General features: G+C 39.3%; 1 protein-coding gene across 1 annotated transcript; it reads left to right on the forward strand.

Moving 5' to 3' along the window:
- Positions 1–1,071: 1,071 nt before the first annotated feature.
- On the forward strand, positions 1,072–15,788 carry LOC104082677 (receptor-type tyrosine-protein phosphatase mu-like). The gene is made up of 3 exons (XM_009585896.1): positions 1,072–1,357; positions 12,477–12,555; positions 15,589–15,788. Exons 1-3 carry the CDS (start codon positions 1,100–1,102, stop codon positions 15,786–15,788), a joined length of 537 nt encoding a protein of 178 aa, XP_009584191.1. The 5' UTR covers positions 1,072–1,099.
- The last annotated feature ends 1,539 nt before the right edge of the window (positions 15,789–17,327 follow it).

The raw sequence follows: 17,327 nt of genomic DNA on the forward strand, positions 1-17,327 counted from the left end.
TGTTGTCTCTGGTGCTCCTTCCTCCTCACGGGGAGGACTCCTCACACTCTTCCCCTGCTCCAGCGTGGGGTCCCTCCCACGGGAGACAGTCCTCCATGAACTGCTCCAATGTGAGTCCTTCCCACGGGCTGCAGTTCTTCACGAACTTCACGAGTTCTTCTGCTCCAGCGTGGGGTCCCTCCCACGGGGTGCAGTCCTTCAGGAACAGACTGCTCCAGTGTGGGTCCCCCACAGGGTCACAAGTCCTGCCAGCAGACCTGCTCCAGCGTGGGCTTCCCACGGGGTCACAGCCTCCTTTGGGTGCATCCGCCTGCTCCGGCGTGGGGTCCTCCATGGGCTGCAGGTGGATATCTGCTCCACCGTGGACCTCCGTGGGCTGCAGGGGCACAGCCTGCCTCACCATGGTCTTCACCAGGGGCTGCAGGAGAATCTCTGCTCCAGCACCTGGAGCACCTCCTCCCCTCCTCCTTCACTGACCTTGGTGTCTGCAGAGGTGTTTCTTTCACATATTCTCACTCCTCTTTCTGTCTGCAATTTTGCTCATTTTTTTTCTTCCCCCGCTTCTAAAATACGTTATCCCAGAGGTGCTACCACCGTCGCTGATGGGCTTGGCCTTGGCCAGCGGCGGGTCCATCTTGGAGCCGGCTGGCATTGGTTGTATCGGACATGGGAGAAGCTTCTAGCAGCTTCTCACAGAAGCCACCCCTGTAGCCCCCCTGCTGCCAAAACCTTGCCACGCAAACCCAATACAGACTCTGCATATAGAAATGCTTGGATAGTTGGGACCTACAATTGATTCTCTTCTAACATCTGTAGGTTCAGAGCAGTGCAGATCACTTGAGTGTTTTTTTTGTTTGTGTCTGTCTTTCTCCAACTGTAAAATAAGGATTCCAATATTTATTAGCTTTGGAAAAGAATCTCGAGATTCTCAAAAGTAATTTGAGATTAAATACCTACTGAATACAAATTACTGTTATGTTAGTAAAAGCAAAGCAAAAAGATTTTTTTTTTTAATGACATTTTAATTACAGATCACCATATTAGGGAGAGGAAAATAAAGAAGACATTGAACTAGTGACTTTGTTTTGCAGGTTCTTTCATGTTGGTGAATACATCTGGGAGATTTGCAGGACAGAAAGCTCACCTCCTGCTGCCCCATCTGAAAGAAAATGATACGCATTGTATTGATTTCCACTATTATATTTCAAGCAAGAGTGGATCTAGCCCTGGCACTTTGAATATATATGTGAAAGTTAATGATGGTCCTATTGGTAACCCGATCTGGAACACATCTATCACTGATACTTGGAACAGAGCAGAACTGGCAATTAGCACTTTCTGGCCCAATTTTTATCAGGTATGTTTTACTTTTTATGAAATTTTGTTTCTCATAATAGACACCTTCTTAATCATCATTTTGAATTTAAATCAAAATATCGTTCAGTATGTTTTGTTGATCTTTATCGTAATTATATTTTTGTAGATGATGCTAAATGTTTGTTTTTACATATATATGGCTGTGTTTCTATGTTTACATATATTTATAGAAGTCTATGAAATGTGTGCACACACACACATGCTTTAAATGTGGGTGAAATCATTGTATTGAAACAATTTAGAAATTTTGCCATTGATTTCAATCAATTACCTCTGTTTCTCTATAACAAATTCACTCATTTTTTCAGTTCATTAGGGATGCTGGAATTGAATGCCAATAGATTTTATTACAGTAGAGTCTTCAAGTTTGATTTACATCAGCAATACCTGTTGCTTTAGAACCAGCAGAATCCTTTGAATCCTCCTTTGAGTCTTCACTTTGAATGCAATATCCATTTGTTCTGTCCAGTAGTAATCATAAATATAACAGTAGCTATCGTAGGAATGGGCTTCTGATTACATCCTAAAGATTTAGGGAGAATTTCACTTGACCATTCTTTAGGGTGCTGCTTTTCTGTAGGAAAGTTTACAGATTATACAGTTACTTAAGTTTACTGTTGTATAACAGTTCAACAGTTTTTCTCCTTCTTCCCTTGAGAATGTAGTCTATGTCTTCACAAGCAAGTAATTTGGTGTAATAAGAGCAGAGCAGTAGATCAAAGATGTTACTGAGGCTCCTCTCATCTTCACTTCAGTTTGGAAAGTTTGGTTTGGATTTTATTGGTCCCCTGTGCTGAACATTGTCACTATACTTATGGTTGGAAGCTTTCTGAAGAAAAGCTGTCCCAAAGATGGGGGTTCTTTGCAGACCTCCCTAGGAAGTACAACGTTGTCATTCCACAGCGTTGCTCCAAGGCGTGACAGCATCTTAATTCCTACGTCAATGCCCTGACTACCAGTGTCACACATGGCAGAGCCTTGTTTCTGTTCCTGCATGTGCTGTTTAGGGTGACCAGATGTTTGGTGCCCCATCATATTCTAATTATGAGTTTGGCAATATCCACTACAAGGTACTAGGGGGTTATAGTGGACTTCTTTCTGTGGCTGCAGCAGCTGATCTGTGAGGATGTCTCAAGTGAACTGAAGCCGTTCCTTTTGAACCCTTTTTGCTTTAAGGAAAAAAACAAGCTGAAGAATTTCCTGGAATCTTTTCCTCTGTGATGGCTTCACCCACAGTTGACAGAAAGTCCTGGTCCAAAAGATGAGTTTGGAGTGCCAGGACCATCTTGTCCTTGGAACATGGAATACCTGGCAGTGGGTGCAATACTTGCAGACCCAAACGAGCACACTTATTCATTTCCTCTTGCCTCCAATAGTGTGTTCGTAGGTTGTGTAGGGAGTATAGACAGGGTCCACAGTTGCATCCACTTCTCTTCCCAAGGTGGTTAGGAATTGCTACAACTGCATCGTCGGGGCTTCCTGGAGAGGATTCAGGGTAAGTTTATGGACATCTCAGCAAACTTCTCTAGGAGGACTCATGATGTGGATCTCCTATAATTGGCCACGGACTCGATGAGGGAATACTGGCACCTTTTCCAGAAGGGCAGGCATATTAGCAGAGTTGAGGTTCCCCTCAGCATTGTGGGAGAACCTGTGTACTACCTGCCTCTCTGAAGCATGTGGCTGTATCCTGATCACAGAGTCCAAGCTTGGTTTAGCCGTACCTTTACATCTCACAGGACGAAAGGGCAATGTGTATTTTGTTGCCTGTTAGAGTTTAAGGAGTGTTTGGACAACGCTCTTAGTGATATGGTTTAGTTTTAGGTAGTCCTGTGAGGAACAGGGAGTTGGACTTAATGGTCCTTATGGGTCCCTTCCAACTCAAAGTATTCCATGATTCTATGACCTGACTGCAAGACTGTCGACCCCATGTTACCGATTTGATACCAGTGTTGATAATGCCTTCCAGTGATGCTAAAAAGCCTTTCTATCTTGACTGAAATAATGAGGACCAGTCTGTGTTGTTAGCCTCAGTGGATGGTGGGAGAACAGTAGACAATTTCGTGGCTGACATTGGATATAACTCTGGGCAGTTTGTAACATGGGATCTACTGGAGGGTTTTGTGAGCATGCTGGGTGGTTCAGGAGCGCTATGTGGTGTGTGCACATTTTGCAGACACTGAGTGAATGCGTGTCTGTGTCGCTTATGCCTAAATCTGGACCGTAATGCCCCCATCTGGGTTTGGAGTGAATTAGTAGAGGAGCTTCCAATTTCCTTCCTTCTGAAAGGAGTGTGGGTTTTATGCAACAGGAACTGCTCTGTGAACCAGCAGTCAGTAAAGATCAGGACTGTGCTTCAAAGCCTCACTCTAGCTCTGAACCAAAATGCTAATATAGACAGGGGAATTTTAATAGAAGAAGCCCTGACTCTGACTAGTAAATTTAAGCTAAATTAACATGTTAATAAAAATACAGGCAAGCTCTGACAGTTTTAAATGTTATTGATATTAGTAATACTAATACTAGTCAGATTTCTATCAATATGATACATCTAACTGATGTCTGAGTAATACGGATATTTGGCCGTAGAAATAGAAAGATAACCTTTCTAGTCCGCTTTCTTCTTGAGACCTGCCATCTGGACTGTTCACCCTTATTCGCAGGTGAACGCTTATACGCTTGGATGGGGTACTGCAGTTTAAGCAGGTTACCATGCATATGCTGAGTCTGTCTGTAGTGGATTCCATGTGCTCTCTTTGCCTGTGGAAATATAGACATTTTTACACAATCTTTCTTTCACTGAGGAGTATAGTAAGTCATTTTCTTTGCATTTGCTGCATACAGTCTGAAATAATACCTGGTTAGGTATTGCAATTTAGCTGATGTGCCAGAATGTCTTATGCTATAGTAATATCCGTGGCAGTCCAAGGAATAAGTGTAAAATAGCGTAGCTTCACTGGTTTCACTGTAGACAAGCTGATTTATTCTTGAGGAAGCTCTGTCTCCATTTTGACAGCTTATGGTCAATCAGCTCCATTTTGGTTGCCTCCATCCTCTCAAAAATGCGATGCAATTTCCTCACTCGCCTGGTGACACTTGCAGTTTCTCATTGTTTCTGAACTCTTTTCATCTGTTTTCGTGCTTTTTCTTCACAGACTCTGTTTTGGGGGGAGGCAGGAAGTTAGCTGCAAGCAGCTGGCAGAAGGGCAGGAAGAGGAGAGAGGGTGTATGTGGATTTTGTGAGAATGTGCGTCCAAGTTAGGTGAGAGCTCAGATGACTGCATATATGGTGGGAGAAGGCAGAGGACCCATCTGACAGGTGTCTAGCACCAGGTCTGTTTCCTAAACTGCTATTCATTTGATTCCAAACTCTGACCTCTTTTGGCACAAATCCATGTTTCTCACATAACCTCCAAAATGTACAAGACTTCCTCCCAGGGGTTTTCTCAGGCTGTCTGACCTTATTGAACAAAATTAAGAAAAGTCCGCCAAGAAGATTTTTAAGGAATATGAAGGTCGGTAGCTTCCCGATGAGTAATCTTCAGGAAAAGACTCTGCGTTAGTAGATGAGCGGAAAAAGCAATGTAATTGTGTAATTTTCTTTGTTGTGTTTTAAATCACATATCCATGTAGGCATCTGCCTGTTTCTGAATGCCTTATAATTCCATTCCATTAGTAGGACATCTACAAGGTGTCTAGCTGCAAATGAAACCAAAATGTACTACAGAACTCTGAAGACAAATTATATGATAACATTTCAGAGGTATAATATTTATACAATTCAGGATGCTTAAAAACACAGCGGTGTTGGTCTGTTTTGCTGTTGATTCATGAAAAACATAAGCAAAATAACGCCCACTAATGGTAGCTGACTAGAAATTAGATTGTGTAGTGTGGAGTGAATTTTAATCCAACTTCTAAAGGTTTATTTGTTTAAACCATGTATTATTAACACATATATGCAAAGCGTTCAAAAGATTTATAATGAACAGTATTTTATTATTGTAGCACCAGTTATCCAAACTTGTTAATACCTTTCATGTTGGGTTTCCATTTAGAATTGACTCTTTGGAAGTACAGTCTCTGAACAAAGTAATTAATTTCTTTTAGTGTACACTTTTCTTTTTACTAGGTAATTATTTGTGTAGGTTTCACCCCATATGAAAGCTGTACTATATATATAAATCACAATGATAACCTGCATGTAACAACACTAACTGTAGTTTAATTACTGCTTAATTAAACTTAAATTGTCAAGTATTCTGGTGATTAAGGATATATTTAATTCCATAATTAATGGTCTTCTAAGTGCTACTGCTTAACATCTGTGTTTGACTGACTTAAGGATATGTCTACGTTGCAGTCCAGTTGTTGATTACGGTATAGTTGCAGTAACATAGGTTCAAGCTGCCAAACACCTTCAGCGGGTCAAAAATAATCAGCACAGATTGTTCTTTTCTGCTGTGCCTCCTGCTCTCTGACCTATTTGTTTCGATGAAGCTGGGATATTTCTACAGGACCTAGTCTTATTTCTGTATTATAAAATCCCCTTAGGAGTCCTCCCCTGAGGGAGCATTGGCTTCCTCTTTTTATCATTGGTCACAGGAGAAATTGTTTGCTTTACTGAGCTATTGTCTCCTTGGTGCATCTTAAGCACGAGCATCAAGGAGTTTATCATGCCATTAGAAACAGCCTGCAAACAAAACAAGGCTTCACATAATTACTAAGATCTTCACTCTCCTTCTTACTTGAACAGCATTAGGATGTACACAGAAAAAGAGGATTAAATGCTTTGTAGATTTCTGTGGGTAGTGGTGAGCTTGGTTTTAGATTCTTGGGGAGCAGTGTCAGTACGTCGAGAGGCTCTAAAATTGATGCTTTGAGATAAAAGTCAGTCCTGAAAAGGCTGCTCCTCTGGTGAGGAGAGGGTGGGAGGGTTTTCCGGGGGTTGTTTTTATTTTCTTTAAAGTTCTGATTTTTTTCCTCATTTGGATCTTTTAGCAGGAGGAAAATCTGTTGATTTCAGGGTTGTTTTCTTGTTTTGTCTGTTGGGGGGGAGTATTTTTTTTTTTTCCCCTAGGTTAGTTAATGATTCTCAGACCAATTAGTAGTATTTTAAATATATTCTGTGTTTTTGAAGCGTTGCAGTTTCGGAACTTTACAATATGCGAAATGCCACTACTGGGTTGAGTCTGGTGAGTGGCTTGTGTTTCCAGCTCCTAATCCTGCAAGCAAGCAATTTGGCACAGCATTGTTGCAAGTTACACACTGTCCCCCTATCAGTTTTTATGTTTTGAATTATTTGCTTTGTACTTTGCTGGGAGTCAGGCATGGCAGCAGTGAGCTGAAACAAATCTTGATGAAATAAAACAACAAACACTGCAGTTTTAAAATCCAGAAATGGAATTGAAAGGATTAAAAATAGCTTCCAGTGGAGTAACACTACTTGCTATGCCACTGCACTTTCTTTAAACATAAATTCCTATGAAGCTGGAATGAGAAAATGGGATAAGAGCCTGGCAGTAATTCCTGATCTTTTTTAGTAAGGACACAAAGGAGTTACATGGTATCACTTCACACTGAGATGAGATTTACCCTTTACCATTCTGACACTTTCCCCTGTAAATTAGGAGTTTAGGGAATAAGAAGCGGTAGATCCAACCTACCTTTTCAAATCTGGACTTGAACTTTCATTTGTTTCATAACCTGCTTTGTACATGCTTTGCTTGGAGTTTGGCTCATGCAATGTACTCATGCAAAGTCATCAGCTAGGACAGAGAATTAAGCTTCTTGTGCAGTAAAGGTCAGGCTTACGTTCTTGTGTGTTGTGTGTGTTGCATTCAACTGCACGCATACGGTTCCTGAACTGCACTTTGAACTCAAAAGAAACTTTGAAATGCATATTGCCTTTTGAATCACAACCCTGTGTCAGGCATCTTAAATAGCTCTTCTTCATTGAGTTGGGTGATTTGGGAATAGTTATTTTGAGAAAGATGCACCAGGGCAGACCGCATACCTAAATTTAAAAACCCCAGCAGCCTAAAAATGGCCAAGAGTAAGCAGGCATGCACTTTTTGTCATATACACAAGGCACTGTTATTTTCTCCTGTCCCTTGTTCCTAAACCAAGAAAGCTTCTGGGCCTTCAGTAGAGAAAGGTAAGACAACAACTGGTTTAAAAACAAAAATAGAAGAATAAGATTTAGTAAGCCTTAATGTCAGGAGTTCAGTGTTGCTCACCTGAAAGAGGTTTCTTTGGAGTCTCAGTTTGGCAGCAACCACCAAAATGTTGTTTAATGTGCTTGAGTGCACATGTGAGTGCTGAATGGTGGTTGTGTAGGAGTGAGAGGTGGGGAGGGAAACGGCATAAAACAAATTCCCAGCCAGGGAGGCCTAACCACACTTTAGGCAGCCCAAGTCAATAAGCTGTGAGGGGTTTCTGCGGGGCCTGGGAAGGACCAGGTCAGGAACCTCCCTTCATGTGGCTTTGACGAGGCAGCAGCCGCTGTGATTGTGCCCTGGTGATAAAGCGGGTAGTCCTAGGACAAGTGAGAAGGGCGAGAAGAGCTCAACCCACAGGGGTACAAGACATTGCCAGTTTTCTGGAGAGAGACTGTTCCCAACGCCCTGAAAAATATAGTCTAAGAAGGGCACTCTGTGTGGTAAAGCATGGCAGGCGGAGAGGAGAGCGCAGTGCATGCTGCGGGCAGCGTGTGGTACATCGCTGCCCACTTGCTGAGGGTGCAGGGCAGCAGGACTGCAGCCTGACATTAAGTAGCTCTCTTAATACTCCTTACTCTTTCTTGGTTTTGCAAAGTGCTATTTTTAAGTCATGTGAAGTAGAGTGTGTTTATATTAGGTAGAATCCACCTTTTGACTAAAAGCGTTGTAATTTTGCAACAACAAAGGCAGGAATTTACGGAGTGAGGTTGTATGGCAACAAAACCTGTTTGTTTCTATTGTTCTTTGGAACAGACAAGTTATCTCGAGTCGCACATTTTCAGCAGTAAGCATTTATGCTGGTGAGCAGACCCCCTTTCTTTGTGCGTATGTAGAAAGGGGAAGTGGCAGGAATGAAAAGCTAATTTTGCTCTTCACTGAAGCAGGGAGGATCAGGGACAGTGCAGTGCTAAACTGCTTCCCTGGTTCCTGTTTGGCAGGCCTGCGAGGGGGAGAATGGTGTAAAACAGCTTTCAGGGCAACGTTCAGCAGAGTTTTTCCTAAGCAAATGAATTCAGTGTTTTAACTGGTTGTTTCCGGACTGATAAGGTGGCGGAATAATAGGTGAAAAATCCAAGGGCTGCCCAGTCTGACGTTGCTGGAGTGCTGTCTCTATTTTGACTGGGGTCTTTTATCTTGCTTGCAGGTGTTGCGTCAGCCGAGAGGAAGGACAAAGTTTGGAGGCGGGAGTAAAAACATTAACTTTTACAAGACAAGCAACTTTTCAAATGTGAAATGATGGGAAAAACTGGATGTGAAATAAGTTTCTAGGTTTCATTTCTAGTGAAATTACTAGCAAAACTGATCCAGATTTGTGAATAGTATTGACATCCCTAATATAAGCTTTTTAATGAATAAATGAGCTACCAGAGTGTTTCTAGGTCCATTCCTGAGCGCCCTCTTACAGTGTGCAGCACACTTACTGGGACTTTCAGAAACGAGTCATGCATAGAATCAAATTCTTTTTTTTAGTGTAGAAAGGGAAAATGCTTAGTTAAGCAGATATTTTAGTCCATAATCTTCATTTATTAATTTAAATAAAACAAAATACTAGATTTGGATGCAGCAGTTGATAGTATTTCACAGCCTGTGAACAGAACGGAATTATATTACTGTACTTGGAATACGTGTCATGTTCTTTTATATGAAGTCAAAGGCACATCAACGATATCTCTTTGACGATGGTACATCACTACTGGCTGTAGTGTCAATACAATACTACAGATTGCATGTTTTATGTCAGAAGAGACCAAAACTTATGATCATTAAAGTTGATATCAGCTTGGCTATTGCTTTTAATGAAAGCATGATTAAACTGTCAATATTTCAATTTGTATTACTTTTCTTTGGAATATGCTCTCTTTAATGGCAGTAGTTGTAATTTAATAGTATGTCCAGCTGGCAGTTTCTTGATACATTGCCTGGCTTATTTGTGGTAATGACATTTTTGGTATGTTGTCTAGAGATACGGCAGGATATTTTAGATCACTCATTGAGTCTTTGTTGTCATAAACAGGTCCAATTGAGTTATTTCAAGCTGTAGTTTCTGCCTGTGAACTAAAGGAACGGCTCTGTGTTTAGAATCTACAAGCCTTTTTTGTCTGCGAGTATATTGTAATAATGAAGTACTTAAAACCTCTCGGAGAGCCTGTAGCTAAGCTCCCCAGTTATGAATTATAGACATTATTTTGAGATCTACTTAGGTATTGCATATGTTTTCTTTTCTAGAGCTCAGGTATTTGGTTTTGCTGGAAGTCAGGTAATTCTTTGGAAAAGGCACTTTTACGCAACATTTTTTTTAAATAGTTAAATCCCCATTATCTGGCAGTAATATTTTTAGCAGAAAACTTCTGACTGGTTTGGCTGGCTGCTTCAGAGGTGTGCATGCGCCAGTTCCTCCCAGGGCTTTCTAAAATTTAGCATATCTAGAAGCGAAGAACCTGAAAAAACCTCCCTCATGCTCTGCATGGATCAGGTAGACCTTTCAGATGGCTTTGTGCAGATCTTCTCCTTACACTGAATGCTCCAAAAGAGAGGGAGGATTTTTTTTTTTTTTTTAAAAAGTTATATTTCAATAAAATTAGAAAGTTAACTGGTTTTTTTTTTTCTTCTTAACAGAGAAGACTCAAAGCCGCTAGGGAATACAGGAGAGAAAACCATAATTGTCCCCAGCCTGCTCTGTTTTTACAGGCAGGTGTTTGCCTCCACACTTAGATTCAGTTAACTTAATGACTTTCTTAGTGGCAGCATATTTCCCTAGGAAACATTTCCACTATTTCTGAGACCTGGCTGTTTGCTCCCTGTTCTTCACTGCCGTATTGTAACATCCCTGCATTAACTGCAGGTTCCTGGGGCTGTGGCATGGTTCTGATGCCCTACAGCCTTTCAGATCTTCTCTGTTTCGAATAGTCTTGGTAGCTCTTCAGGAAATGGAGCAGTTTCCTCCTTCTTCCAAGGGCACCAGCATAACCCTTTTTTTCAGAGAGCCTAACACAAACAGAGAACATAAAACTGTTTGTCATATTTGTTAATAGAGTGAAATGATTGTTCTGTTTTCAAAGTTCAGTGAATGAAAACAGGAGCTGCATTCTGGGTCTTGCACTGGAGTCAAAAGTTAGGGTTACTTTGTGCATGTCACCTATCTCACTGTATTTCCATTTCAACGCTGCGAAGATGAGGGTAAGAATGATCATGGTTGGAAAAGCTCTTTCAGGTCCTTGAATGCAAGTTATTCTTTTAGAGCTTCTGCTTTTTCCTTCTTTAAGAACTTCTGCTTCCCAAGATAGTTCCTAAGACCGGTTTCACCAGGAGATTTTCTTCTTTGTAGGAAAGAGATGCTTTCAAATTTTGAATGGTCTTGCTCTGGATGCTCTACTGAATGCTGGGAGCCAAATCCATACCCTGTCCACTCTGTTGCTGTGGGTCAGCAATATTAACTTTAAGCACCATCAGATGCCATTGGGCATTTAGAAGGCCATGGGCTGGGGCTTGTGACTGAGCAATTCTTTTCTTGCAGAATTTATTTCTGAAAAATTTGTTTGGTGGCTTTTGGACTTTTCTCATTTCTGTCTTGTGTTTCCTTGTTGCTGCCTGGTTCACCTGGGGGCAACACTGGCACTGTAGGTTGAAATTTTTGTGTGAACAGGAGACAGAACTAGAATGAAAAGTAGGTTTTTTCCTTGTCAGCTGTATGAAGTTAAAACTATATTTACAGCAATTTTACTCCAGTGAGTTTGAAAGAGAGAAATGGACAGAGTTTAGGAGGATGGTATCTGGGACAGAAGGATCAGTGTCCACAGATGGAGCAATGAGAAAGATGGGAGAAGGCAGAGGCAAGAAATGGTGAAGAATTTGCTCACCTAAAGGTTTGTTTTAAAATCAGAATCAGTGCTCCGCCAGTGTTTATTCAGCACCAAGAAACTGTGATATAGTATTATGGGGCTGTATGTTATCCTTGTGACATGTTTGCATTCTGTATCATTCTCTTTCTGCTGAAAAAATTGCAGTAAAGGATGTGGTATGTAGTGTCCTTCTGCATCTGTTCCAAGGTCAAGTACAGCATATGTGTGAAAAATAGTTTCTAAACTTTGTCTTCCTCAGTGTACTTCTGAGACGAGTTACAAGAGGCAATTAGAGTTAACTTTCCAAGCAAAAGGGAAGCAATAAATAAAAAAAAATCACAACCTGGATTTGAGCATGAACTTCTTGAGCATTGGTTTGGAAATGTACCTGCTAATCTTACTAGCATATTTTCTTCTATTCCACATAAACATTCTTGGGATGTTCAAAGCTAAGGCTGCCAAAGTTTGGAGAGGTTTACTTTTGAGTGTACTTAATTCAAATGACAAGAACGGTCCATTTATTTTGTGACCTATTTATAGCCATTAAACAAACCGTGGCAAATGGATCTGCTTTACTTAATGCACTACATTTGGTGGAAGATTAAGAGCATGGAAAATACACTCATAAAAATAGGTATGTTTGTGTCTGATACTGTGCAAATCTCTGTATACTGCAGAATTGTCATTTTTTAAATAAAAGTAGGAGTTTATTCAGCAAGACAAAGAATTGAAAATAAAATTATTATTAGGTGACTACTTTGGCAGACCAAATATTGGGGGATTTGGTTATTTCTCATTGTGAGCTGTAAATGATCACATTTGTAAATCTCAAAAAATACAATAAACGTGAAAAAATGTGATTTATGTTCTCGTTCATTTTAATGATAAGAACAACACATTTTGAGGTTTTTTTTACTGTATTTTGTTTTCAAGGTGTTCTCAACATGTTAAAAGAGTTGATGTATCTTTCCATAACACAGTATTTTTATATTCCTTGTGTTACAAAGCTGCTAACTGAAATTCTCCTTCTGCTTCTCAGGTTGTTTTTGAAGTGGTCACTTCAGGTCACCCAGGATATGTGGCTATCGATGAAGTGAAAGTTTTAGGACATCCATGTAGTAAGTACCTATCCACTGTTTTAAAGCCAGCCCTCTAAAATGAATGTGCCACTATGCTTCAATAAATGTGGAGCAAAAGATATGGAAAATTTCAGAAAACAATGTCACTGCTATAAATATAGGCTGAGTATGTACGAAGTGTTGCTAGCATTTGAGCACTAGCACCTTATTGGCTTTAAAGACGTCTCTTACATGCACCTTGTGTACAGCAGTTGGCGTAAGCCTAGCTTGGCGGATCCTAACTGGGCCCTCTAATGACTCCTTCAGAACAAAAGTCATTCAAGATTTGTTGACCAGTTTTCTATCGCCATCAAAAATTCAGTGCAGCCACAAGCTGAGGCATTGAGAGCTGATTGAGAGCTGATGAACAACGCGAGAGCTGATGAACAACGCAAGAGCTGAAGATATATGATTATTTTTTCCAAGGTTTAGAAGGAAGAAAACTCAGCTGGCTGAGGCTTTGCTAAGCAAGGTTACTTAGGATACTTCCCCTTTGGGTTCATGGCTCAATTTCTGCACTGTTATACTTGCTTATGTTTCAGATGTTTCCTTATCCCGTTATTAAGGATACATAATAAATTATTTTAATTTTTAAATTGTTGTCAAAACAAAACCTTGCACATTAAAGCTTTAATATAGTAATCCAGATGTAATTGAACAGACTACTTAAATAAACTTTTATTTCACATATTTGCTATTTGTTAAATAAGGTGTATTAAGATTATATATGGAATTGTAGGTTGTAATCTTATTGACCAAATGACTGAGTGGGGAAAAAGACACCAACTTCTGTATAATTGTTCACCTTCCTCACCATATTGTACTTGTATGATTCTTTGTGGCTCGTAAGTGAGAGCTGTGATTTAAAATAAAAAGTGGTTTATCGGTTAGTACCAGAGCACCTCACAAAAATGGTTTTAGTGTTAGTGGCAAGAAGACACAGACATTTCTTCAAATACAGAGACAGTTATGCAGAATCAGCAGCTGTTATTTCTGAATCACTTAGTTGTAATAAACACAGCAGGCTCTCATGTTGTTAGGCAGTATTTGTGCTTCTGCATTTTGAATTTATATCTTTGGTTCAGGTAGGGTAAGTCTAAAGCAGCATTTTATCAGCTTAATAATTTTTCTTACACAGATTTTGAGAGGTTTGATCTGTGCATTTGTACCAATCAATTCTCAAAACCTGCAAGTAGCTGTTGTTAACGTGGAGACTAAGTTATACCCCATAGCGCGTAGAGTTCTAACGTGACAGTGTTGAAATGCAAAAGCTTTAATGAAAAGTTCTTTGATGAAGTAATTAAAATGTTAGAAATTAAGACATCAAACCAGTTACATTGTGTACAAGAAAATTGAAAAAGTGTGAAAATTGGCATAGAACTACCGTGTGTCTGAAACTTTTCAAGACTCATAATGCTATTCTTTCTGTTTATTGCCAGAAAAAATACTTTTGGAATGATTAACTCTTTAAACAAAAATCGAAATGCGAAAAATACTTGCTAGGCAGTTGTCTGGGTAGTACGAACAAAGACCAAGCAGAAAGCAAGTTGTAAGCACGTTGTAAGCAAGTTGAAAGCAAGTTGTAAGAACTGAAAGGGATGGCTCGTGGTGGGTGGGTGGTTGGGGTTTTTCTTGTGTGTGTGTGTTTTTGTTTTTAAAACCTAACACCCCTCTCCACTTAGGCCATAACTGGTAATTCAGAAAGGCTAGTTTTCCAGAGTTTAGGAAGACTGAGAAAAAAAACAAGTGGGGTAAAAGCAGATGTTAAAAAAAAAAGTGACTGAGAAATGGGGAACTTACTAAAGAATTTTACTGCATTAATAGTTTGGTAGGCAAAGAAGAGGATGGCTTTGGCCTAAATTCTGTCTGTCCTAATTGAGAAGTGTTTAAGAAAAAAAACCAGTATGTCTAATAAATTTGCCGTAACGACAGTTATCATGAAAAGATTTCATTCCATAGTTAGATATTAATTTGGGCTATTTTATTACATCTCCTCCTTTTTATACTGCCTTGCACTGGATATTAGACAACTTTTTCTTGAATTCTGGTAGCTGATTATTTATAAATTCCTTAAAACTGCAATTTCTCCCAGTGATAAGGTCTTTTAAGAAGATGTCATCAACACTTTAAACGGTTGTGATGCTCTGCTAGAATGCGTATGTTTGTTTTGCAAGTTTATTGCTAGTGCTAACATTTCCATGTCTGAAAGCAATGCTCAGAGCCTGGCTTATCTGCCAGTATAGACAGTGCAAAAAGTCCCCTTGCCTGCAGTAGGATTTGAATGGTTGGGGAATACTGCCTCTTCAAGGATAGGTTTCTGTATCAAATTTCTGTTTTTCTGTGTCACATGGTTGACTCTTTCCAGTAAACAAAAATACTCATGCTATCTTTCCTCTGTCAGTGGACATAGTTCTTGTTTGAATATCTATTTCATTAGTTAGGTTATTTGCAGCTGTATTGCTTTAATTTTTACTGGGAGTGTTTTCTCTTTCTAAATGAAAAATAAGTATTAGTATGGAGAATGCATTGTGTTTTGTTTTTTTCTGAAGTGTTGTTGAAAAGAATTGTATTTAAAGAATACAGCTGTATTTGGTGAGAAGTGTTATGTTAGTATTTTAGCTGTTTGGTGTGCTACATTTCTAAAGCATCTCCTCTATAGATGCTGTATCTGGTTAAAAAGAAAAACCTGTTTCCCTGACAACATCACTCAACTTCTTACTGTTTTGTCTAGTTGGTAGTGTAAGTATCTAATAGGTTTTTGTTCAAAACATAATTAGTTTCCAATATGATCTTTATTAATAGAGTGTTACTGCAAGAGGGATGCTGAGCTAAGATAATTTACACAGTAGGAACAATTAAATAGCACCCTTCACTTCTGCTCTTTCCCAGATACGGACGTAAACCAACCTAAAATCTAATGTGAAGTCAGTGATTTGAACCTGTTAAAGCAGGGCTATTTATTTTGCTCAGTGTATTATTCATAGCCAGTACTTCCATGTTGCATAACTTCAATACTTTGTCTTCTTCCAACAGCAAAAACTCCCCATTTCTTGCGTCTTCAGAGCGTGGAAGTCAATGCAGGACAATTTGCTACTTTTCAATGCACTGCCAACGGTGGAACAGAGTCAGGTGACAGACTCTGGTTACAGGTAATTTCCTTCTTTTCTAATGCACTGAGATTTGGGGGGAGGGGAGTTCATCACTCTGAAAGGAATATAAAACATGAAAAATGATAGGGCTGTCTGTTCATCAATATTAGATTTTATAGCGCCTTTGAACTGCTGCATAGTAGGTGTTCTGTTCTAGAAAATTGTACTAGAAGATTTTGCTCCCTTGTTTCAAAATTATTAAATCTACTAAAAATAAAGGTACTGTTTTTGTTACATGTGGCGATCATGAGTAAAGGCTAAATCCCCAAGGAAGAGCACATGACTTCTCCTAATGTCTATGCTGGCTAACTGCAACATTATGCACAATGATTTTTTTGGCTTACCTCTATATTTAGTATTTTCAGCTAAAACTGCATTCTTACTTTTTAAGTCTGGAGAAGACCAGTATGACAGTCAAATCTGACCTTCCGTATTATAGAGCCAAAGAATCTTACCAATATTCATTGAGTCCATAATTTTTTAGTTACTGAGTAATGTAGCTTCTAGATAGGTGTCAGATCTTGATTTAAAAACTGTCTCCAATTCCTTTTCTTTCAGTAAAGACAGTCTCCCCTTATCCATATGTGTAACCTTGTAGCAAAAACATGCATCTTTCTTGATCTCTTTTAGTAATGGGGTACAAGTTTAACTGCTGTCTTGCTGCCATCATTTCAGAGTTATCTGTTCTCTAAAGAAAACAATAGTCTGTATTTGGATGTAGCATTAGAGATATACCAACTTCCAGATGCCTATGCTTTCCATACGTGAAAAACAACATGCTAGAACTGGGACATTGTCTGTGAGAAGGAAGTAAGGATGCTAAAAACAATGCCTAAGGAGATCAGTCAGATGAAACTGCAGTATGCAGAGAAGGAGGGATAGGAGAAATTAAAGCAATGGTAACAGGTGGGACTGAGAGATTAAATTCTCTATTTTTGTTGTTTAAAAAATTTCAGGCTTTTACTATAGTTTTCCTTTCACATTGCACTTGGTGCAAAATTTCATCAAGCATTTCGGAAATGATTCATTTTTGTGTGACATGTTAAAGAGCTGAGTCGTTATAAGAAAACTAGCATACAAACAAGTAAGTAAAACCACGTGAAAAGCAAAGACCCATATTTATCTGTATATGAATGATGAACTGTTATACCTATCCTGAAAAAGAAAGAAAGAAAGAGCCTGATCAAATACAGTGGAAGGCAATGGAAATCTCCTTTGTTTTTATTTGGGTTTGCATGGGTATTTTCAACCTCTGTGCTGATATAAGGCTGATATTTCTCTAACTCTCCAGCCCTTTAAAGCCAGTATTACAGTGTTGAATTGGTAGAATTAGACTCCTATCTTTCCTAAGCCACTGAGATTTTTTGAAAGAATGATTTTTCCAGTCATGAAAAGAGTTTAGCATGTATGGGAAAATAATGGGTTGTTATTTCATCAATGATAACCTTTCTAGAACCTTTGAACTTTTGTAAAATTGAAGGTAGAATTCAATATAGGGAAATCCTGATTCCATTCAGTTTTTCCATAGATTTCAGGACAGTATAATTTCAGCTTTAACTTTTTTGCACGGAATTTAGGACACACATAAATTCTTTGCAAGGCTAGAATGCAATTTCTTTATCT

The sequence above is a fragment of the Fulmarus glacialis genome, unplaced genomic scaffold (genome assembly GCF_000690835.1).
Source record: "Fulmarus glacialis isolate BGI_N327 unplaced genomic scaffold, ASM69083v1 scaffold49450, whole genome shotgun sequence".
Classification (NCBI taxonomy): domain Eukaryota; kingdom Metazoa; phylum Chordata; class Aves; order Procellariiformes; family Procellariidae; genus Fulmarus; species Fulmarus glacialis.

Coding starts and splice junctions, on each gene's coding strand:
- LOC104082677 (XM_009585896.1), top strand. CDS start 1,100: ATGTTGGTGAATACATCTGGGAGATTTGCAGGACAGAAAGCTCACCTC. Junction 1,358..12,476: donor TCTGGCCCAATTTTTATCAG/GTATGTTTTACT, acceptor TCTGCTTCTCAG/GTTGTTTTTGAAGTGGTCAC. Junction 12,556..15,588: donor AGTTTTAGGACATCCATGTA/GTAAGTACCTAT, acceptor TTCTTCCAACAG/CAAAAACTCCCCATTTCTTG.